This window comes from Lemur catta, chromosome 11 (assembly GCF_020740605.2).
Source record: "Lemur catta isolate mLemCat1 chromosome 11, mLemCat1.pri, whole genome shotgun sequence".
Classification (NCBI taxonomy): domain Eukaryota; kingdom Metazoa; phylum Chordata; class Mammalia; order Primates; family Lemuridae; genus Lemur; species Lemur catta.
This window is the reverse complement of record NC_059138.1, coordinates 68,958,091-68,983,763: the sequence shown is the minus strand read 5'-3', so window position 1 is coordinate 68,983,763 and position 25,673 is coordinate 68,958,091. Positions and strand designations below refer to the sequence as shown.

Sequence of the window (25,673 nt, the reverse complement as noted above, 5' to 3'; positions counted from 1 at the left end):
CAATGAGATACCACCTCATACCCATTAGCATGACTACTATCAACAACAAAAACAGAAAATAAATGTTTGCAAGGATGTGGAGAAATTAGAATGGTTTCTGCACTGTTGGTGGGAATAAAATATGGTACAACTGTCATGGAAAATAGTATGGTGGTTCCCGAAAAAATTAAAAATAGAATTCCCATGTGAATGCCTAAGGAAAATGTGGTACATACATGTAACAGAATATGATTCAACCTTAAATAGGAAATAAATTCTTAAATATACACCATGGATGAAACTTAAGGACATTATTCTCAGTGAAATAAGCCAGTCACAAAAAGAATACTACTGTACGATTCCACTTATGTGAGGTACTTAGAGCAGTCAAAATCATAGAGAAAGAAAGCAGAATGATGGTTGTCAGGGGTGGGGGCAGGAGAGAATGGGGATCTATTGCTGATGGGTTATATAGTCTCAGTTTCACAAAGTGAAAAGAGTTATGGAGATGGATGGTGGTGATGGTTGCACAATGCTATGAATGTATTTAATACCTCTGAACTGTACACCTAAAATGGTTAAGGTGGTAAATTTTATGTAACATGTATTTTACCACAGTAAAAAAAATTGAAAAACAAAAGATCAGTTGTTGCCAGGGATTCAGAGGAGAGGGAGGGAGGAACAGGCAGAGCACAGGGATTGCGGCGGCAGTGAAACTACTCTGTGTGATGTTATAATGGCAGATACTTACCGTGATACATTTGTCAAAACCCATAGAATGTACAATACAAAGAATGAACTCTAATGTAATCTCTGGACTTTAGTTAATAGTAAGGAACCAATATTGGTTTCATCAATTATAACAGATACAAGATGTTAATATCAGGATAAAACAAAGTGGGGTGGAGGAGTGAGAGAGTATATGAGAAGTCTCTGTACTTTCGGCTCATTGTGTTGTAAACTTAAAACTAAACTGAAAAAATGAAGTCTACTAATTAAAGAAAAAATCTTATATGCTTAACCAAATGTCCCACAGGAATCTTAATTTGTACTCACAAGCACCACAAGTCAAGACCTATGATTTTTGAGAGCAGTACTCAACACCCTACCTGTAGTCTAGGATTGACCGTGAAACTGCCCACCATTGGGTTCATGCAGGCGACATACTGACAGTTGTGGATTTCTTTAAGCATCACCTTCTGTCTATCATACCTGAAAGACAGAAAACAGAACCTTAAATTCCAAACCTGGAATGACAAAACAACAGAATCTAGCAGTTCATAAAGGACTTCATCACAAATTGTCTCCTTATCTTTACAATGGCTCTGCTGAGGTTGGTCTTGTTAGCCTCACCTGAGAGACATCAAAGCTGAAGCTCAGAAAACCAAAGGTGACATAGCTCCTTTGACACCAAAATCAAGACCTGGAGCTGAATCAATATGAACAATCACTGCTAACTGATTCTCATGGAACTCTATTTCTGGCTAGAACCTATTATCTTCCCCACAGCAAGACTCCATGGACGGGCTGGGACTCTCCCTGAAGTTAATGCCAGGGACTACAGACGGCAGTGCCCAGATATTTCCAAATATTTACATCCTCCAGAATAAGGTCAAGCTTCTGTTAAATAATTTAGAGTGAGTTGATTCTTAAAGAGGACATGAATTCTGGACAGTCTTCACGTTCCCAGGATACTTTTCAATCCAATCTTCCAAATTCACAAGGGAAACTACTCCATTTAACGTGAAGAAAAGGGATACGCAACACAGTAAATCCAAAAAGGTATTACTGAAAATGTTCCTCAGAAGAATAAGAAATTGGGGATAATTATATTTAAAAATGTTTATCCATAGTAATAATGATAATCAAATTTTGGTGGAGAATACAGGGAATTGCTTACCAATGTCCATAATCAATATGCTGTCGGATCAGGGTGTGAGGCTGAACAGTGCCATATACGTCCACTTCAGGCATGTTCATGTCATCAATAAAATAAACCAACTTCTTATTTCCTCCTGGACCATAGTTACGACCAGCTTTTTTCTCCAGAGGTTTCTCAAGAATTTCTGAAATAAATATATAATTCTGTCCACCAATCACTGATAGAATGTAAACTTTCTGTCCTTAGCCCTTTTTTCCTTAATTCTTCCTCTTTTCTGTTGATTACAGCCACACTGTGGCTTCAGATGTCACCTGTTCACAGGTTAAGACACCAGAGATGTGTCTCTGGCCACCTCCTCCTATGTGATGCTCTACTGCCAACCTCCCTCCTGTTGCCAGAGGTCACTCCACCTCTTCTTCTCTGGAGACCTCAATCTATGTAGCATGACATCACACTGCCCATCATGACATACAATGCCATCGCCCATCTGAGCGCTTTCCTCCTCTGTACCTGCTCTGATTTATGCCCCCTGCTAGTCCAGTCATGGCCTGGGCTCCTGGTCCTTCTCCATTGCTCTGGCAGCAATATCTTGGAGCAACTCAAGAAAGCCTCCCACGCCTCTCTTCTTAGACCACCGGAGTGCAGAAGCACAAGGAAAAGTGTATGTAGACACTATCCGTGTATACATAAAGTTACATTTCTTCATGTGCCTATGTGACTTTGTGTTGATATGTTTAAGAGAGAGCCATGGGTGTAGAAAACACTGAACAGTGTATATCTGAGACATAGTATCTAATTACTTATTGACTCTCCGGTCTGTAAATACCTTGAGGCCAAGGAACTACCTCATATTCATTGCTACATTTCTGATGAGGACAACAACAAATAAGTAATTTGTTAAATGAACCAATGAATAAAGGGATGAATGAATGAACAAAGAAGTGTACAATGAATAAACAAACACTGTCCAAGCAGCAGACCCGCATTTCCAAATGCTCGCTGGACATCAGCTTCTATTAGCCGCTGGCACCCAGATGTTTGGCCAACACTAAATCCACTTCTTTCCAAACTCTGTTGAACATCATGTCTTCCCCACTCACAATCCACCTCTTTCCATTTGTCTCCGTGCTCCTGCTTATGGAGTTAATGCTCTCCCCGTCAGCCAGATGCAAGGACTCCCAGGAATCTCACTCTTCTAGCTCCCTGTCTGCCCAACCACAGTCTGTAAATGGTACCTCATGTCATTTGTTTATGTTCCCAACTTGCCACCTCCCTTTCTGCAGCTTTAGTCGAGAGCCACATTATACTCATCTAGTGTACTACTTGGGGACTGGTCTCTCAGACCTCTCTTCCCAAAAGACAGCTCGTATCTTCCCAGTTCCTTGCTCCCCATCAAGCAAGGTGGCTCACCACTTCCTACCAAATGCCATACAGTCCCCTCAGCTTGTATCTCAGCATTCCCTACAAACAGGGTCATCAACTGTCCCAGGTTGCCTGGGGCTGTCCCAGTTTTAACACTAGAAGTCCCATGTTCCAGAAAACTCCTTGACCTTTGGCAGACTGGACAGTTGGTCACTCCAACTGCAGTATAACCCCAACCCAGAACTTCAGCCTTTTCCCTGTCTTCTGCCTGATCACTATGCTTCAGTCTTTGCAGAGATGCAACTCACTGAATGTGTCCCACAATTTTCTCTCTTCCATGTCTTTGGTGAAGCTAATCCTTCTACCCCAATCTCCTTCTTGGCCCATTTATCACCCCATCTCAAATGTTTGAAATCCTAACTTTCTTTCAAAGTACACTGATACCTACAGCTCTTTCCATGCTAACAGGCCATCACTAAATCTTATTCATGCCTATATTCCTTTTAGGAATTAGCAAAATACACTCCCATGATAGTCAAGCAATTTGTTCAGCTACTGAATTGTAGCCTCATCTTCCATTCATAAGTTATAAAGGGAGTCTTTTCTTCATGACTATGAATGAAAAACATACCCCATGTAATGCCTAAGAAAAAGTAGATAAATAATATGTATTTGATGGAGAAATGAATGAAATAATGCTGAGCTGGTTTTCTGACTGTTCCATTCAAAAGACCAGTAAGCCAAACTGATTAAGAAACAGATTACAGAAAAATCACTATTGGTTGAGTTACTGATGTCAGTGGACAAGAAAATTTATTGTTAAGTCTTCAGTGATAGAGCTAAGAAAACAACACCACACAAGTACACATATATATACACCCCACGAACCCAAATTCAGGGCAACTCAATAGTTTTAATAAACGACTAGACAATAGAGTGTTTTGCTGCCCCCACAATGGAACCCCATTCCCCTATTGCACAATGACAGGCCTTCCCATGTCGGCTCGTTATCACCTCCCTTCTACTTGCCAGGCCTACTTTGCTTGCCCTTCCTAACTCTAGGAATGCCCCATGTCTGTGTGGTTCTCTTGATTACAATGATATAGTTATTCAGTAGTTCAAAATTATTCTCATAGTTCTATTAGAATTTAATTAATGGCTCATGGTCCGTCACTTCCTCATACAGTTTTAATAAATTTCTCCTAAGTTAACCCCTTATTTGAAAAAGTAACCAGAGCATCCTTCCTTGAGTATACTCTTAAATTGCCAGGGCTGCATGCAATTAATTAAAGGTAACCAAATGGTTTTGAGGCAACACGATGAACACCATGAATATAAATTCTTGCTGTTCTAAAGAGTAATAGTCCAAATAAATCCATGAGTGATATAAAAAGCCACAACCACAACAATACTTAAACCAAGCATATTTATCCAGTATGATAAGTAAAAATTTATCTGAGGCCTAAGCAAAAATCTCTAAATCCTAAGGAAAGGTATTAGCCCAGCCTTGTTACTGGAATACAAACAGGAGAAGCACTTACTTTGCAGCGATGCGGACGTTGTGTAGTAGTTGAAAGGCACACGGGATACTACGTAATCCTCAGAGAGACTTGCCAGTGTGTCACCTACAAAGACTGTTTTTCCCACTCCCGCACTGCCTACAAGCATTACTGGTCGTCCTTTCTCAAGCAACAGCTCCATGAAATATCTAAGACGAGTTGTCTCTGATGTATGAACCAGAACTGTCTGGGGGAAAAATGTAGAATGAGACAAAAGTCAGAGAGAGGCATATTCCTAAATTTTATATCTGACCCAACATAGTCAATTCAGAATTGAGAACCAAAGAATTTTTAGTTCAAGTTAACACCCAGTAGGAGAGATTCCACCTAGTTTTGAATTGGCAGAGTTCAGACATGGTAGCTTGAGGAGAGCAACTGGATAATGCCATCAAAGTGTCATAGCATAAGCAACAGATTTATCTTTTCCAAATTAAGTACTTGCCCACAAGGTTCCTTATCAAGGATACCTACACTTTCTGCCCAACCTGGTGTTAGGCATGAAAGGGAATATAGTAAACATATAAGAAATAGTCCATTATTCTTCAGGAGTTGACAAAACCATTTGAAAAGTCAAGCCACACACAAATGAGAATTGGGACCAATACCTTGGCTTGGTTAGATTAAATGGCAAAATGATTCAGCATAATCCGTGGCAAAGGAGTTCAGTGTAGGGAGAGACTGGTTTAAGGAGAAACAGTGGCTTTTAAGTAGAATATTCACAAATCCAAAGCACTTTTGAAATTTATTATGCATTACTTTGTTAAAAATTAAAGCTTAATTTTTATTTAATTTTTTTGCCATTTTAACTATTTTTCTTTTTTTTTCTTTTTTTAAATTTCAGCATATTAAGCGGGTACAAATGTTTAGGTTACGTATATTGCCTTTGCCTCCCCCCAGTCAGAGCTTCAAGTGTGTCCATCCCCCAGACGGTGAGTGTCACACTCATTATGTGTATACACCCATCCCCTCTTCCACCTCCCGATGAATGTTATTCCTATATGTAAAGCTTAATTTTTGTGTTTTAAAAATTGCTATTTATTTTTTTATATACCATATTGCTTCACAAAGAATGAAGTGGCTTACAGAAATACAATAAAGAACACAAATAAATAAAAACCAGACTCAGGGAACATAGATTAAAATATAAGATCAGGACAAGGGATAATAGATGTAGACATGCAGAAAATAGAATTCTGCACAGTGATTGCAAGCTAGTTGATCCTGGGTATTGGCACCAAAAAAAAAAAAGACAATTGACAATCTGGTTGCATTTCTTGGTGCCCAAATTTAAAAGGGGGGAAAAACTACTTGCAGGATTCATATTGCTCATAAGAAATACACATAAATTCTATAATGGATAAAGTTCTTCTCTACCTGGTTAGCATATGCTGAACACAACTGAATATTTTATAGATCACTCAGGATCAGTGCTATGATGTGAACATTTATTCTAGAACTTTGTTGTAATTCAGTGATGCTCTTATGGCCTATTAAGAGAGACTATTTTGTACTACATTAAACAGTCCTATACTAGTTTAAAAAAAATCAGAGCTGTATTTTGTATTTTTTCTCTCTTCTTGCTGTTAATTGTCTTTATTTGAGCTTTAATTTGGCTACTGGCTCTTTTCTCCACATTGACACCAATAATTAACACTTACTGAGAGCTGAGAGCGGAGTATGTGGCAGGTACTATGCTAAGCACTTTCCATGCGTTATGTCATAAGACACACAACAAACCTGTGAGGAGAGCTTTGTCACCCTGCTTGTTTCAGAGATGGTGAAGCGAAAGCTTAGGGAGCATAAATAACTTGGCCACGGTCACAGCCAGCTAGCAAGTGGTGGCACTTGGATTCACACCCAAGCCTGTCCAGAGTCCGAGCTAGGCTGCCTGGGTTTGAATCCTGCTCTGTTGGTTTTAGTGTGACCAATTCTTTTTGCCTGGGATTTCATGGTTTTAAAATTCCAAGTCCAGTGTTCCAGAAACTCCCTCGGTCTCCGGCAAACCAGAACCATTGGTTGTCCTATGCTTACCACCAGTGTGAGTGTGGCTACATTTCTTATCTCTCTGTGTCTCTGTTTCTCCGTATTTAAAAAAGGGCTAGTAACTGTCCAGGCCTTAGAAGGTTGTTATGAGGATCAAATTAGTTAATCTATGGACAGAACTTAGAAAAGGGCCTGGCATATAATAGAATATTACCATCTCTTATTATTACCTACTCACTATTGTTCTTTCTACTATGTTAAGAGGCTGGTAATCAAATAACCACATCTGGTACAACTGTGTGTAAAGTTAGACTACAAAGTCCTCATAGGTTTTCTATTGAATAAAAGACATTATCCATAAAAAGGTGCATCAACTTGTGATAGCACTTTTTAGGTCTTCAATATTTTTCGGTAGATTATGAGTTCTCAGCTTTCTACAACTAGATCATATTGGCAGGTAGCTGAATTCTAGGTCGGCTGAACAAAAAGAGAGATTTCCAAATAGATAAAGCAGATGTAGCAGACGTTGCCAGCTGCCTCCCAACACTTGTGTCTCCACTTCTTCCTTTCCGGCAGAGCCCCGCCTCTGCCCAAGTCCTACACCTCCTCCACACAGCCGTGTGGTTTAGGAGCTCATCCTGGCTCCTGCAGGGGGGTGACCACTCATCAAGGCCAATCAGGGCAACCCCACTACCCAGAACTGAGACTGAATTAGCGAGCCACGTGGTTTGGGATTGGATGCAGGAGGCAGTCAGGGCTCCTGAGAAAGGTTTCCTTACTCTTAATAAAAAAGGTATGAGAAAGTCCCTGTTCCCTCTGAGAGTGACTCCTGCGACCAGTAGTCTTCTTGAGACCAGAAGGAACAGCAGTCTGAAAATGCAGCCAGTGTTAAGAGGAGCAGAGCAGAAAGATGGGGAGATCAGAATCCTCAGTGACTTAACCAAGTCACAGAATTAATCTGTCTTGGGGTTACCCTACCTCTGAATTCCTGTTGGTGAAATTATGAGTTTCCTCATTGTTGAGTGTTATGGATTGTACTGTGTCCTCCCAAAATTTATATATTGAAGTCCTAATCCCCAGTACCTCAGTATCTTATTTGGAAATGGGGTTGTTGCAGATAAAATGAGGTCAGACTGGAATGATGTCATAGGCTAGGCTGATGACATTACAGGGTGAAAATGTTGTGTTCCCCGCAACAGTCTTATGTTGAAGTCCTAACCCCTAAACCTCAGAATATGATTGTATTTGGAAACAGGGCCTCTAATGAGGTGATTAAGTTAAAATGAGGCTGTTCGAGTGAAACTTAATCCAATCTGACCAGTGTCCTTATAACAAGAGAATTTATTTTTTTTTTACTAAAGACAGGGTCTTGCTCTGCCATTCACACTGGAACTCCTGGCCTAAGTGATCCTCCTGCCTCAGCCTCCCTAGGAGCTGGAATTGCAGGTGTGAATCACCATGTCCAACTAATTTTTTTTATCTTTTTAGAGACAAGGTTTACCTATGTTGCCCAGGCTAGTCTTGAACTCTTGGCCTCAAGCAATTCTCCCGCCTCAGCCTCCCAAAGTGCTGGGATTACAGGTGTGAACTGCTGTGCCTGGCCAAAGAGAGGAAATTTGTACACACAGGGAGACATCAGGGATGCACACGCACAGAAAAAAACCCACGTGAGGACACAGAGAGAAGGTGGCTATTTGCAAGGAAAAAGAAAAGCCTCAGGGAAAACCAAACTTCCAGGCTCCAGAACTGTGAGAAAGTAAATTTGTGTCATTTCAGTCATCCAGTCTGCAGTTATTTTGTTACGGTAATCCTAGTAAGCTAAAACAGTAGGCTCTCAGAGGATATGTTCTAAGACCCCCAGTAGATGTCTGAAACCACAGAGAGTACTGTACCTTATACATACTATGTTTTTTCTTATATATATTTACCTATGATAAAGTTTAATTTATAAATTAGTCACAGTAAGAGATTAATAATAATAAAATACAACAATTATACCAATATGCCAGCATCACTACTTTTGCACTTTTTGGGGTTCATTGTTAAACAAACTAAGAATTTCTTGAACACAGGCACTGCAGTATGCTACAGTGGATCTGATCACAGAGGCAGCTACTAAGTGACTAATGGGCAGGTAGCGTCACCCTCATAGATATGCTGAACAAAGGGATGATTCACATCCTGGGTGGGATTGAGTGGGATGGCGTGAGATTTCATTATGCTACTCAGAACAGGGTACAATTTAAAACTTATAAATTGCCAACTTCTAGACTTTTCCATTGAATATTTTCACTCCATGGTTGACCAGGAGTAACTGAAACTTCACAAAGCAAAATGGATGGGGGGGATTACTGCACAGATTTTTTTTTTTAACTTTTATTTGTAAATTCAGGCACCCAGTTTCCAAATGTACAAATTATTCTGCAATTTGTTTTTGAATAAACATTGTATTTTTGAGATCTGTTCATATTGATAAGCATCAAGGTCTAGGTAATTTTTCTTACTATTGTGCAAATTTCCATTCTACTAATATATTACAAGTTAGTCTTCAATTTCTCTTTTTAAAATTGCTGTTAGCCAGGGAAATATACATAACCTAAACTTTTGTACCCCCATAATATGCTGAAATAAAAAAATAAAATTGCTGTTAGGTACAATGTGGCCATGATCTCCCTTGTACATGCAGTAAGGTTTCTCTAGGTTACATTTATAATTGGAATTTTTCGATTACAGGGCTAAAATGTGCTTTTCTTTTATAAAATTAATTATAATTGCCAAAAATTATATATATTCATCATGTACAACATTATGCTTTAAAATATATATACACTGTGGAATGGCTAAATTGAGCAAATTAACATATGCTCACAATTCACACACTTACCATTTTTTATGGCAAGAACACTTTAAAATCTATTTGCTTAGAAATTTTCAAAACTATAATGCATTATTATTAACTATAGTAACTAGGTTGTACAATAGATCTCTTGAACTTATTCCTCCTGTGTAACTGAAATTTTGTATCCTTTGACCAACATCTTCTCAACCCTCCCCAACCCCAGCACCTGGTAACTACCATTCTACTCTCTGCTTCTATGAGTTCAACTTCTCATTTTTTTTATTATTATTATTTTTATTATTTCAGCATATTGTGGGTGTACAAAAGTTTAGGTTACGTATGTTGCCCTTCCCCCCGCCCCGAGTCAGAGCTTCAAGCGTGTCCATCCCCTAGACAGTGGCATCGCACTCATTATGTATGTATACACTCATCCCCTCCCCACCCCACATCTGCCCTACATCCGATTAATATTATTCCTAAATGTGCTCTTAGGTGATGATCAGTGAAACCAATTTGATGGTGAGTACACGTGGTGCTTATTTTTCCATTCTTGGGATACTTCACTTAGTAGAATAGGTTCCAACTCTAACCAGGAGAACAAAAGAGATTCTATATCCCCATTATTTCTTATGGTATACATATACCACATTTTATTAATCCACTCATGTATTGATGGGCACTTGGGTTGTTTCCACATCATTGTAATTGTGAATTGTGCTGCTATAAACATTCGGGTGCAGATGTTTTTTTTATAGAATGTCTTTTGTTCTTTTGGGTAGATGCCCAATAATGGGATTGCTGGATCAAATGGTAGGTCTATTTGTATCTGTTTAAGGTATCTCCATATTGCTTTCCACAGGGGTTGCACTATTTTGCAGTCCCACCAGCAGTGTATGAGTGTTCCTATCTCTCCGCATCCACGCCAACATTTATTGTTTTGGGACTTTTTGATAAAGGCCATTCTCACTGGAGTTAAGTGATAGCTCACTGTGGTTTTTATTTGCATTTCCTTGATGATTAGAGATGTTGAGCATTTGAGTTCAACTTCTTAGATGCCACAAATAAGTGAGATCATGCGGTACTTGTCTTTCTGGGTCTGGTTTATTTCACTTAACATAATGTCCTCCAGGTTCGTCCACGTTCTTGTAAAGGACAGGATTTCCTCCTTATAAAAGGCCAAATAGTACAGATTAAGTATCTCTTATCTGAAATGCTTGGGACCAAACATGGTTTGGATTTCAATTTTTTTTTTGGATTTTTGAATATTTTCATTATACTCACTAGTTGAATGTCCCTAATCCAAAAATCTGAAATCCAAAATGCTCCAATAAGCATTTCCTATGAGCATCATACTGGCACTCAAAATGTTTTGAATTTTGGAGCATTTCAGATTTTGAATTTTTGGATTTAGAGATGCTCAACCTGTATTCCTGTGTATACATACCACATTTTCTTTGTCTATTCATCTGTTAATGGACACTTAGGCTGATTCCATATATTAGCTGCCGTGAAGAATGCTGCAATGAACATGTAAATGCAGATATCTCTTTGACATGCTGATTTCATTTCCTTTGGATAGACACCCCAAGGTGGGATTGCGAGATCATATGATAGCTCTATTTTTAATTTTTTGAGGAGCTTCCACACTGTTTTCTATAACAGCTGTACCTTACATTCTCACCAACAGTGTGCAAGGGTTTGCTTTTCTCCTCACCCTCCCCAACACTTGTGATCTTCCATCTTTTTCATAATGGCCATTCTAACAGGTGTGTAGTGATATCTTATTGTGGTTAATACAGATTTTGGTACTGAGAAGTAGGGTGCTGTTCTAACAGGCACCTAAAAACATGGAAGTGACTTTGAAACTGGGTAGGGAAGAGGCTAGAAGAGTTCTGAGGTGCATGTTAGAAAAAGCCCAGGTTGCCTTGAAGAGATTGTTGGTATAAATATGGACATTAAAGATGCTCCTGGTGAAGCCTCAGACAGAAATGAGGAACACGTTATTAGACACTGGAGGAAAAGCAATTCTTGTTATAAAGTGGCAAGGAACCTGTGGCTGAATTATGTTCTAGTATTTTATGGAAGGTAGAATCTGTAAGTGATGAACTCAAATACTAATACTGAACTGAGGAGATTTCTAAAAAAACAAACACTGTTGAAGGTATAACCTGGTTTCTCCTTACTGCTAGTAAGATGAGAGAGGAGAGAGATAAATTGAAGAAGGAATTGTTATGCAAAAAGGAACCAGAGCTTGAAGATTTGGAAAATTCTCAGCCTATCCATATTATAAAAAATGAGAAAGTGTGTTCTGGAAAGAACACAAAGGTGTGGCCAATTACTCCATAAAGAAATTATGGGTGTGACCCTTGGATCTCACTGGCCAGCTCAGCACAAGCCAGCGCTAGAGAGGGGTTTATAGCAGCAGAAATAACTTCCAGCTTGGGCTAAAGAGAACGGAGACAGGACAAAATGAAAAAGCCTGTGGAACTTCTTGGATTCTATAGGACAAGACATTTGAGCCATCTGGCTGCAAACATGTGGTATCCTTTAAGAAAAGGGAAAAATGACCCTGAGGGCGATTCAGAGATCAGCAGAGCTCCCACTCCCCCCATGGGCCTGGGCCCAAAAGGTACAGGCCTGGGGGACTGTGCTACCTTCTCCTTGGTTTCAGAGGGTGGAGTCACCTCTTTCACCAGTGGGCCAGGATGCTACTACCCAGTGCCTCAGGGCCAGGTGGCTGTGGATACCTCTGTCACCCCAGTGGGCCCAGAGGACAGGGCACTGAGCCAATGAGGATTATTCTCTAGCCTTAGAAACCTGATGGAATTTGCCATGCTAGGTTTGGGACTTGCTTGGGATCTGTGACCATTTTCATCTGTCTGATTCCTCCCTTTTGCAATGGAAATGTCTATCTTGTGTGTCCCGCCATTGTATTTTACAAGCAGGTAACTTCTCTGGTTTCACAGGTTCACAGCTGGAGAGGAATTTGCCTCAGGATGAATCGTACCTCGGTCTCACCCACGCTTGATGTAGATGACATTTGGAACTTAGAGCTGATGCTGGAATGGGTTAAGACTTTGGGGCTGTTGGAATGGAAGTGAATGTATTTTGTGTGTTAGAAAGACATGAATTTTGGAAGTCTAGAGAGCAGATTGTCATGAGCTGAAATGTGTTTTCACGTAAATTCATATATTGAAGCCCAAACCCCAGTACCTCAGAATGTGACTGAATTTGGACAGCAGGCCTCTAAAAGAGGCGATTAAGGTTAAAATGAGACCATTAGGGTGGGCCCTAATCCAATGTGACTGGTATCCTCACGAGAAGAGGAAATTCAGACACATGGAGACGGTGTCTGATGTGCACATGGAGAAAAGGCCACGTGGGGACTCAGGGAGAGGTGGCCGACTGCAAGCCAAGGAGAGAGGACTCAGGAGAAACCAAACCTGTCAACACCTCCATCTTAGACTTCCAGCCTCCAGAACTATGGGAAAATAAGTTTCTATTTTCTAAGCCACCCAGCCTGAGATACTTTCTTGTGTCAGCCTTAGCAACTAATACAAGCAGAGGAGGTCCCTGATCCAATATGACTGGTGTCCTTTTAAAAGGGAGCTTTCACTATAGACAGACAGACAGACACACACACACAGGGAAAATAATGCCACAGGGAAAATAATGCCACGCGAGGACCAGAGTTATGCTGCCACAAGCCAAGGAACACCAAGATTGCTAGCAGACCACCCGAAGTTAGGAGAGAGGGCCTCACGTGCCTCAGAAGGAACCAACCTTGCTAACACCCTGAGTTTAGACCTCTGGCCTCCAGGACTAAGAGTCAACACATTTCTGTCGTTTCAGCCACTCACTGTGTGGTGCTTTGTTGCAGCAGCTCCAGGAGACTAACGCATTGTCTTTTCTATTATTTGACACTAACTGCCCCCTAACTGATGCAGTAGAAGAAACCACCTACATTCTACTTATAGGGCATTACTTAAAATAATCAGCTCCAAAATGAATCAGAATGACATGATTTTGAGAAAGAAATATAATGCACAGGAACACCGATGGAGGCAGAATAGGAAAATGGTCAAAGAATAACTCAACCTAAGGGAAATGTAGAAAGGCAATCTATGAAAATAAAAACGATGAAGAAAAGAGAAAGATTCATTTGGCATCAGCTGCCATGTGACTCTGAAACACCTGAGCTGAGGAGATTGAACATATTCATTTTTTGGCTGGGGGGTAAAAAAAAAAAAAAAAGAAAGTTATATGTGAAAAGTGTTGTCTAAGGAATTTACAATAAAGTCAGAAATAAGAATCACTGCCTTCAATTTTTATAAAATTCATGAAGGTCCTAGGAAAATATAAAGAAAGCTTAGTTATCACAGAATTAAGTTAAATTCTTTTAAAAAGAGGTTGCAAAAATATACTAGTCCTCTCACTAATTATTCTATACCTGAGATTCTTCTCTCCCAGTGCAATATGATATGTGCTAAGCAAATCAACACAATAATGTATCCATTAGGCAAGGAAGAAAGAAAAATCGCATTTTGAAAAAGGAATCAAGCCAGCACATTGTCATTTGAATATTGCTGTTCTACACACCTACCTGCAGAGGTACACCTGGATCCATAGTAAATTGGGGGATTTTGTCAGTCCAGGGCAAGAATTTCTTAGTTTTGTGGTCCAGATAATAATCAAAGATTGTTCCCTGGGATGGAAACTTCACTGCTTTCATCTCTTTCTGCCACCACCGACTGAAGTCAGCTTGATAATCAGAAAGCTAAGGAGAAGAGAAATCCTTATTGCAGACTTAAATAAAAGTTATAAAATAAATAACTAGGAATAAGCTATAATGAGTGGTACTACTAAAGAGGTAGAGAGCTATAATTGCCGTATATCCATCAGTTACAAAATCTGTGAAATAATTATTAACTTCAAAAGCAAGGTAAAATTAGGTGAACATTAGATTACTCCTGTTATTCTACATTAACAATGAGTTGTCATGCAAATTACCATGCTAGGCAGTGGTTTTCAAACATTGGTGTTAATTTCTACCAATCCTATATCCATAGAATGACATGGCCCAGTAGCTCTTATAACCATAAAATGACTTGGCCCAGTGACTTCTATATCCATAGGATGACCTGACCCAGAGCCTCCTATATCCATAGCATGATACGAGCTAGTGAGTTTGCTGAACTCTAAAAACACTGTGTATGTTTACTGCTTTCAGCAATCTCATCCTTATCTAAGATCTCAACTCCCATTTTACCCCAGAGAAATTTTAAAATCTGTTCTTATTTTGATGGCCCTATGTCCCTAGACTATGGCCCACTAACAGGGCTAACAGAGGTGATCTGTCTTTTCAGGGATAGTTTCCCCCATCATTTTTGGAACCAGCTGAGCTCACCTTCTACCCACCACCATTCATGTGTTAACAGGTTTAGGTTCATTTAAATTACTTTCAGAGTGGCAGCATATGGTATTTTATCACCCTACAAGAGTTGGTCTTAAACCATGTCAGTTCAGAGGATATTACTTACCTGGCACCATTCTCAGTAGGCAGATTACATATGACTTCTACATCAAAATTTGCTTCACCTAACCACTGCATTGGCAAAATGATTTTGGTGACAGTCTTTGATTTATCAATTCACTCAACTAAAACGCATTTGTTCTGTAATAGGGAAGAAAACAAACAGGGTCTCTGCCCTCACAGAGTTTATGGGAGAGACACAGGGAGAGACACGTGGATGCATGGTGGAAGCAGAGGCTAAGCCAATAAATGCAGAAATAAATAGGTGTCTTGAAAGTAAAGTTTGTTACACATGAGAGTAACAGGAGTGATCTTTTTAATTGGATGTTCAGGGAAGGCATCTTTGAGAACAGGCATAGATTAAGGGAAAGACTATTTCAGGAAGAATCCAGCATGTGCAAAGATCCTGTGGTATGAAAGAACTTGGTGTGTTCAAGAAACTGGCCCATGCAGCTGGGGTTTGGGGAGGAAGGATGAAATGGCAGAGGAAAAAAACAGGGAGAGATAAGTAGGGCTATATCTAATGGCCTTGCAAATTGAATTAAAAGTTTGAAATCTTATCCTAAAGGCAATAGGAATCTATTAAAGTGTTTTAAACTCTGGAGGGTATCATACTATTTAATTTACATTTTAAAATATCACTCTGACTACTGAGTGGATGATGAACTATGGGTCAAGCATAAGCAGAAAGCCCAGTGAGGAGGCTACTTCAGAAGCCAAGTGAGAAATGATGGTGGTTGATGGGAGTTCAGAAAGAGCTGACTTGACACTTTGGGAGGCCGAAGAGGGAGGAGTGCTTGAGGTCAGGAGTTTGAGGTTGTAGTGAGCTCTGATGATGCCACTGCATTCTAGCCCTGGCAACAGGGTGAGACCATTTTGGAGGTTGTTTGCAATGGACTAAGTTAAGAGCACAAGTCCTGGGTCAGTCTGCTGTAGTTTGAACCTGGCTCAGGCATGGCTTAGCTTCGTGCCCTTACGCAGATTAACTTACCTCCCTAAGCTTCAGTTCCTTATTTGTAAAAGAACAATAGTCATACTTATCCATTTGGGTTTCTATTGTTTTGAAGATTAAATGGGATGACCTATAAAAAGCCCCATGCATATTCCTTGACGTGTAACAGGCACTTAGTTTGCTGAGCTAACAAACAGCTATCCTAAAAACATTTCCTGTGTCTGTTTCACTCATGTCCCCAATCTCATAGCCTCTCTTTTGAATGCTTTGTAGTTAGAGCCCTTTTGAAAATTTGAAGACGATAATGCTGTTGACTACTATTTGGAGAAGAGCAGGTGACAAATGATGCCCAGCTTCTGGCTTAAAGAACTGGGGGAAGGCCACCATGTCCGGTAATTGGAAAGATTAAAAGAGGATTGTGAAGCTTTATGATCAGAAGTGGAAAGATCCCAGCTGGCAACATCCCACCCGATTTTACAGTCCTGGAAAAAGAGAAACTCTGAGGAAAACATGGAAAGGAGAACTCAGTTGGGGGAGAGGGCTGCATTCTGCCTGCATGTGGCCACCATGAACAAGAAGCCCACACGTGTTGCAAACTGCCTTTGAGAAAGCTGCACAAAGTCTCTGACGCCAGCACTCTCTTGCTCAAAGCTGTATTGGCTGCTATTCTTTAGAAAGCACTTGGAGATTACAGAAGGAAATTTGGCATCTGAAAATAGTTGAAGTAAGTTCTAGGAGGCCAAGTGAACACGAAATTTATTTTTGGGTAGGAGTTATGGTAACCTAGTGATGAGAAGTGGAACTGGCCCACAGGTTACATAAACTGCTCACTTTAGGATCAACAGCCAGTAAACCAACAAAAATATGGGTCACTCGTGGCTGTGATGCCTTGCAATGCAAATTCCCTGTTTACACCTGGAAAGATTCAGGAAGCCTGGAGAATGTGTGCATCTACTATTTTCAATGTAAGGATGCAGGGGCACTCATAGAAGCATCGTGACCACAGAGGTCCCGAGGTACCATGAAAGGCATGGCCTTTGGAGAAAGACAAACTTGGGTAGGAATCCTGACATTGCCATTTCCTATCAGTCTGATTTTTAAATTCATTCTGTTTTTAAAAAAAATATATTAAAAAATTCTTATGGCTACATACTAGCTGTATATCTTTATAGGGTACATGTGATGTTTTGATACAGGCATACAATGTGAATTAATCAAATCAGGGTAATTAGGGTATCCATCACCTCAGGCATTTAACATGTTTTTGTGTTAAGAACATTCCAATTCCACTCTTCTAGTTATTTTAAAGTACACCCCAACTTATTGCTGATAATAGTCACTTTGTTGTGCTAGCAAATGGTCATTCTATCTAACTATATTTTTGCACCCATTAACCATCTCCACTTTATCTCCCTCTCCCCACTACCCTTGCCAGCCTCTGGTAACCATCATTCTACACTCTGTCTCCATGAGATCAACTGCTTTAATATTTAGCTCCTACATATGAGTGAGAACATGCAAGATTTGTCTTTCTGTGCTTGATTTATTTCATTTAACACAATGTTCTCCAATTCCACCCATGTTATTGCAAATGGCAGAATTTCATTCTTTCTGTGGCTATATAATATTCCATTGTATATATACCACAATTTCTTTATCTATTCATCAGTTGATGGACACTTAAGGCTGATTCCAAATCTTGGCTATTGTGAGTAGTGCTGCAATAAACACAGGAGTGCAGACATCTTTTCAATATACTGACATCCCCTCCTTTGGATATATACCCAGGAGTGGGATTGCTGGGTCATATGGTAGCTCTATTTTTAGTTTTTTGAGGAACCTCCATGCTGTACTCCACAGCAGTTGCAGTAATGCACATTCACACGAAGAGTGTGCAAGGGTTCCACATCCTCTCTAGCATTCATTATCACCTGTCATTTTGTTAAAAGCCATTTAAACTGGGGTGAGATGATATCTCATTGTAGTTTTGATTTGCATTTCTCTGATGATTAATGATGTTGAGCATTTTTTCATATACCTGTTGGCCATTTGTATGTCTTCTTTTGAGAAATATCTATCCAGAACCTTTGCCATTTTAAAATTGGATTATTTGATTTTTTGCTATTGAGTTGTTGGACCTTCTTATGTATTCCAGTTGTCAGATGGGTAGTTTGCAAATATTTTCTCCCATTCTGCAGGTTGTCTTTTCACTGTGTTGACTATTTCCTTTGCTGTACACAAAGGCTTTTTAGCTTGATGTGATCCCATTTGTCCAATTTGCCTCTGGCAGGCTATGCTTTGGGGATATTACTCAAGAAGTCCTTGCCCAGACAAATGTCCTGGAGCATTTCCCCAATGTTTTCTCTTAGTAGTTTCATAGTTTCAGGTCTTAGATTTAAGTCTTTAATCCACTTTGAGTTGATTTTTGTATATGGTGAGACAAAGGGGTCTAGTTTCATTTTCCTGCACATGCACATCCAGTTACCCCAGCACCATTTATTGAAGAAACTGTCCTTTCCACAATGTGTGTTTTTGGTGCCTTTGTTGAAAATCAGTTAGCTATAAGTATGTGGATTTATTTCTGCATTCTCTATTCTGTTTCATTGGTCTGTATGTCTGTTTTTAGGCCAATACCATGCTGTTTGGGTTACTGCAGCTCTGAAGTATAATTTGAAGTCAGGTAACGTGATTCCTCCAGTTTTGTTCTTTTTACTCAGGGTGGCTTTTGCTATTCTGGGCCATTTGGGGTTCCACATAAATTTTAAGGATTTTTTTTTCTATTTTTGTAAAGAATATCCTTGGAATTTTGATGGGGATTGCTTGAATCTGTAGACCGCTTTGGGTTATCAGTGTGATTTTAGGTAAGTTATTTCTTCACCCTGAGCTTTACTTTATCTGTGCAATGAGGATAGCTTAAAGAATTAGTGTAAAGATTTAGCATATCTAAGTAGTTTGTGTGTATGCAGTGCATGTGCCTATGTAATTTCTTATCTCAAATGATTTCTAGAGGACATCAGAAGCCACAAAAAGGCTATATAAGGAATCTGTATAGGTATGCTAACTTCCCTTCAAGCTGAAGGAAAGACCAATGAAAAGGAATTGGCTCAGGGTTGACTATGGTTCACAAATGACTACCCTGGGAATGCATGTTAAGACTGGTTAGAAGTAAGAGACTGGAGACAGAGAAACCAATTTAAAGGTTATCCTATGCTGCAAACTGAATTGTGACCCCCCCCCAACTCCCTAAATTCGTGTTGAAACCCTAATTCCCAGTGTGATGGTATTTGGAGATGAGGCCTTGGGGACATAATTCAATTTAGATAAGGTCACAAGGGGACCCTAGAGCCCTTACAAGAAGAGACATCAGAGATATTGCTGTTTTTCTCAATCTGCCCCTGGGGACACAGTGAGAAAACAGCCACCTGCAAGCCAGAGAGTCTTCACCAGAACCCAAACATGCTGGCCCCTGAACACGCTGGCCCCTGATAGCCCTCAGAAGTGTGAAGAGTACACTTTTGTTGTTTAAGCCACCCAGGCTATGGCACCTTGTGACAGCAGCCTGAGCAGACTAAGACGCTAAGGTAGCCCAGAGAAATTGAAAGATGATCCACTCCTGAACTAGAGCTGTAGGGATGGAGAAGAGAGGACAGACTCAGCATCTATTTGGTAAGTAAAACTGACATGGTCTGAGATCCTGGGCTGTAGAAATAAGGAAGAGGGATGTCTCCTGGTTTTTAACTGGAGCAACTGGGAGGAATCTATCACTGAGAGAGAAAAATAAATAATAGAGAGGAAAAGCAAATTTGGGAGTGTGGCAGAGGAAGAGGTGTGTCTCAGGCACAGAACAGCACACTGCAGGTGAGGCCCCAGAGGCAATCAGAAACAGAGAACCTGGGGTGCAGAAGAGAGAGCCAGGCTGAAGGCCCCACATCTGGCATTATCAGTGGAGGCTAGAACTATCAGCCTGGATAGGATTTCCCAGAGAAGGCACAGACTTAGGAGAGAATAGGACAAAGAGTATAGATTTATCATAATATGACAAAAAGATATAGATAACATATTATAATCCCCCACACCTTGCAAAAAAAAAAATGGCATTGTAAACCATTTCTAAATATACCTGATCTTGTAGCAGGGGGCCACCGAATGCCCAGATACAAGCAAAGGCAAAATAGACTTCATAAACTTCTTTTGGGCTGTCAGAAAGTACATTTTCAGGAGTTAACAAACACTCCAAAAGAGTACAAATAGTCTAAAGAAAAAGAAATAGCCATTTATTTAGGGCAACATTTTTTAAATAGTCAAGTTCAAAGAACGTTTTTACAACTCTACCTTATCCTTAAAAGATTATATCATTTTCCCCAACTCTGTGATTTGCTACCTTGGGAGAGACAAAAATTACTACCTTGGGTGTCTAAGCCAATGTTAGAAAACTTTTATCATTTTTAACCAAAATGATCTAGGGAATAATAAACTATTTTAAAAAATAAAATTTTAAATGACTCAATTAGTAATCACTGTACAAACCAAAAATACATACAAGCAAAAAGAAGAAAAGTGAGTATATTATCTACATAGGCTTTTTTTTTTTTTTTTTAGTAAATAGAGAATCATACTACACATGGTATTCTATAACCCACTTTCTCACTTGAAAACATACTAAAGAAATCTTTCCTTATCAATAGGTGTTACTCTGTCACATCATAGGAATGGATGTGTAAGATTCCATTGGATGGATAGGCATTTATGTAACTATTGACCTTGTTGGATATTTAGATAACCCACTTTCCTTTAATGCTTTGGCAGCCATTTTTCCCACATGTTGTCATAAATTTAGAATGTGGACTGGCAGTCTTAGCCTGCGGCATTATTTTGGAAACCAAACTAAATTTAGCCTTGGAAGAAATGCTGTTCAGGAACTTGTTCTTTATACACTCCAGGTAAACCAGCAATATGTGCTGTTGGTCCCAACATACCTCACATGCAGGGCAATCACGTCGGCAAAGAGGGGAACATGGCTGCTCAGAGGCCTTTACCACATGAAATGATAACCAGTAATGAACACGATTTGGGGCTAGTTCTCCAAAGCACATACATGGCTGTCATTAATTAGCATTGTCACAGACCCTAAAACCTCAAGATACTCTTCCCCCAGTTTGGGGAGGCAGCAACAGATGTTTAACGCTATTACACACACAATAACGCAAGCTATGACAAACCAAGTCAGTATGATGTGTGTGCTTTTCCTTTCCAGCTATGCAAGATGGGGAAATGCTTTTCATTCAGGTAGTTGAGCACCTGTTCTATCTTAAAATAGTCTCTCTTGATTTTTATTGTTTTATAGTGTGCCACATTTGGCAATTTGAAATAATATGTTAACAGACTAAAACTTACCAATTTGTTATTAAGAAAAAATAGTGTCAAACTGTGTGGCTTTGCTATTTCTGAGTAGAAACCATGTTGTTCTAAGGGACTGTTAAAATCAAACCAAAAAAGACCGAAGGGTCTCAATGTGACTTTATCCCTCCAGAACATTCTAATAAAGTCATATGATTTTTCTATTTCTTTTTTCTCAAACACAGTACTTGAAAAACATTTTGAGCTCTGTGTTAGCAATTAATAAAATCACACTTTGATGTATATTCTGAAAGAGTTAATACACTTTACCAAACTTAAAAGAAGTTTCATATATTGGAAAACAAGAGTGCATGCATTTATCAAGATAGCCATTTCAAGCTATTCTCTTTATATACCTGCTTTTATCTCAAATTCCTGTACTTATAAGTAACCACAGAAAAGAAACTACTCTATAAAACAAGAGCTTAAAAGGAGCTAAGGATTAAATGCCATTTCTGAATACTACAAAACGGAGAAGTAAAGCAAAAGTCATATTAATTCCTACTGACCTATTTTCACACTACTCTTGAATAAAAAAGTTCACACCACAGAGAATCACACAAATACACAAGTCAACTTGAGAAAGAACACGATCATGCTTTTTGCAAGTATTGCACCAGAGGAAGTCTAATTAGGCTAACTACATAATTAATTCATTATGAATAAATTCAGACCTGCTTTCAGAAATAAATTATACCTCAGATAATTACTGTTGAAGACTATCGTTTATTTAATTGGTGTGTGAATTATCCAAAAACCTGAACTTTCTCTTCTTATTATGCTTGTGACTATTTCTAATTTAGCTTACTATGTTACAAATTTGGTAACATAGTAACTTAGTGATAACAAAGTACTTAGAAACCAATTTTGCTCCTATAGGAAAAAAGAAAAGGTTTCAAATTGTAAACACTTTTTGAAGTTTTTTACTAGTAAGGGCTGGGGATAGTTTTTCTTCATGCTGAGATTAAGATCACAACCTTCATTTCTGTGTGCTATAAATTATTTTCATTAGCTTCCATGACAACATATTATATGTCCCCTTCACTCTTACCAGCTGTCTCACAATGAGGATCAGAAAAAATGTATCCCTGGAATATTATGAACTCTTCATCTAGATTGACATGACTTTAATATTTCTGGGAGGGGACGATCTGTGGGTGGTGGCATCTATGTGGTAGAATCCAGATGCTTCCTCTTACTCACTGGCTGGCATCTTTAATTGCACAGATTTATTTTATTCAAAAAACATACTGAGCACCTTCTCTGGGCAAGCTACTTAGGAGCTAGAAGAATAAATAAGGCTGTTGCAAGTTTGTTTTTCTAATTCTGTGCAAATAGACTTGGGAGGAACACAATGATTCAATAAACACATATTTGGCCACCTACTATGTGCTAGGAACCACGTAAGTCTCTGGGGATATAAAAATGAATAAAACATGGCTTCAGCCTTCCTTCACAGGACTGTGAAAAGAAACAGACCGCAAACCCAAATGCCAGGAGAGTGTGACAGCGTATGATACGGGTTTGTAAAAAGCTCCAGGGAACACAGGGCAGGAGGATTGCCAAAACCGAACAATTCTGGAAATTTTCCCATCTTCTTGGGCAAGCAAAAAGCTCTGCTGTCTTGATCAACACACACTACCGCATGAGGACTAGAATGTTAGATGTCATAACCAAAGACAAACCTGCACCAGGCTACTCTCTGGAATTGAAGTGATGGTTTTAAAGCTTGTTCTCAGCTTATCCAAGCATGCGGGAACATAATTATCAAAAAGAATAGTTAAATTGGCCTTTTCTGATTGATGCCGCCTTCTGTCTATCCAACTGGCCACATACCTGAAAAGGAACACGGAAAAGCTTTTATTGAATGCGAGGCTTGAAAAGCAGAATTTGACCAAGTCAAAAGCTTCCCCCTTCAACACAGCTTGGTGCAACACTTCAGGGACATGTTTAGTGAGTTCGTTTTATTTCCCAAACTGCAAATATTTTAAAATGGCCCTTTAAAAACTTGTTTTAATGGCCATTTTTACCTTAATAAAAAGACTGTAAAAGAAACTCCTAATAGCACTTAGAAGCCAAACATAATGGAGTATAAGTAAGGCCATTACTGAGCATTTATAAGGAAGTGCAGTATGTCATTTCCTGAAGGGCTGAAACTATTCCCATAGTGTAGGCCTTATTTATGAAAACAGCTTGGAATTGTTCTTGATTAATCTTGGCATCAATTATTTAGTAATGAGAAATCAGTTACAAATAAAAAGGTAAAAATTCCATAGGGGCTATTTCAAAGCCCTCCTTTTCCACTAGACTGAATGTAACTCCAACCTGATAGCTGATAATGTATTTCCAATAAGTGGCTCTGAAATGGTATCTTATGCTTGGGTGTATATATAGAGAGATATACCTAAATCTCTCATATAAAATGTCAATTTGATATGTTAAATATCTCTAATGTATTAAAATAATACTTATCAATAAAACAGAATATGACTTAGTAGTTTCTGAGGTGAAAATGTGTGATGTTAAACAAAAGATAATCACTCAGAAAGTTCTCATTAAGTAGGAAGCAGGGGTAATAAATACATTTGGCAGCTGGTGGGGAAGCAGTGTGACCACAGATCAATTACAGCTAAACCTTGCTTTAAGCAAATCAGATTTCACATCTTGAATATCACAAGAAATTAAGGCAAGATAATTATCTTAGAAGAGGCTCCTTTTGCCTTGCACAAGGCTTCACAATAGGGTTTTATTAAATAATCAAGTATGTTACACTATGGTTAGATTTACAACTTTTTGGGGTCTAAGAGGAATGGTTTTCTGTGGAAATCCGATTGCCTGAGAGTAACTCGGTAGAGCATCTCTGGGTGGGCAGTGACAGTGGGCACCATGGGACAATGGAAAGCAGGTGTTAATGACTGGGGACAAAGGCACGAAGGCCACACCTATCCCTTAGCTACTGATTTTATTGCATATCAGCTGCCAGAAGTGGAATCTTTGTGTCTAGAGTTTATCAAGGGAAAAAAAAAGTTCTGCTCAGGGAGACAGAACTCTAAATTCCGACTGCCTGGATCTGCAGCCTAGCTCCACCATGTTTTAGCTGTGTTACCGTGGGCGAGTTACCTAATCTCCCTGTGTCTCAGTGTTCTCATCTGTAAATGAAGATGATAACCATAGACCTCTTAGGGTTGCAGTGAAACCACCTCTACAAATTGATAAAGGGGTGTAAGGCAAACTGTGGTTAGGGCCTAGCTAAAAATAAGGCACAGGCCTCACTAAAAATAATGATGATAATTTGCCACTGTCCCCATTTGCTTCGCTATAATTGCCACTCTAGAGCCACATAGCTGGTGGTCATAAAGATTCTTAACTTTCTCCATAGATAACATCACCTTTTTGAAACCTAGGGGTACCTTCTGAGATATCTTCCAGGTCCCACATTCCAGGGGAACAGCTGACCCACCCAGACCAGTGGCCCGTAATGAGGAATTGACTCAATTGGTCTTGTGGCCCCCACCTAAGAACCTGGTCAGCTACGAGGACAATTTCTACAACCCTACGGTTCCACCCCAATCTCTGCCAATTAGCAGACTCAACTGCCTATGCCATGCTGTCTTTAGAAACCTCATCTCCTAAATTCTCGGGAAATTTGAGAAATTTCTCCCATCTCTCCTCTGAGCACTATGCAGAATAAACTCTTTCTCTGCTGCAAACCCTGCAGTCTCAACGTATTGGCTTGCTCTTGGGCAGCAGGCAAATGAACCTGGTTGGGCGGCAACAGTAATAAGTATTCAACAAGTTTGCATGTATAAATTGCTTAGATTAATACCTGACAAAGAACAAATTCTCAATAAATGTTACTCATTAGCACAAAGTTGGTGGCATAGGAAGACCTGAGCTCCGATGCTGGCCCTGCCCCTCTGTGCATCTCCTAAAGGCACCACTGTCTTGTTGTGTATAATAAATTCCACACCCTCCCTCCCTACGAAGCCTCTTCCAGGTATCTGTGGGAGCAGAAGGCCACTGCAAGACTAACTAGGTGCAGCACACTCAAAAATAGCCCCAGAAAGAAGAAGTGGGCTTTGCACTTAGGGGCCAGGGAAGAGCCACCTCACTGAGCCACAGCAGCAGTGGCTAAAGTCTCAGAGAGAATCTAGCAGGCACACTAGCCACGATGCTATGGCACAATC

General features: G+C 39.6%; 1 protein-coding gene across 1 annotated transcript in view; it reads right to left on the bottom strand.

Annotated features, from left to right (window-relative positions):
• DNAH11 (dynein axonemal heavy chain 11) overlaps positions 1-25,673 on the bottom strand; it is a 301,905-nt gene that overhangs the window by 134,463 nt on the left and 141,769 nt on the right. Inside the window, exons 44-49 of the mRNA XM_045564154.1 lie at positions 23,172-23,322; positions 20,210-20,341; positions 14,208-14,381; positions 4,765-4,969; positions 1,880-2,045; positions 1,089-1,191 (exon numbers count right to left, since the gene is read on the bottom strand). Coding sequence (XP_045420110.1) covers positions 1,089-1,191; positions 1,880-2,045; positions 4,765-4,969; positions 14,208-14,381; positions 20,210-20,341; positions 23,172-23,322 — 931 coding nt within the window. The remainder of the gene's footprint in view (positions 1-1,088; positions 1,192-1,879; positions 2,046-4,764; positions 4,970-14,207; positions 14,382-20,209; positions 20,342-23,171; positions 23,323-25,673) is intronic.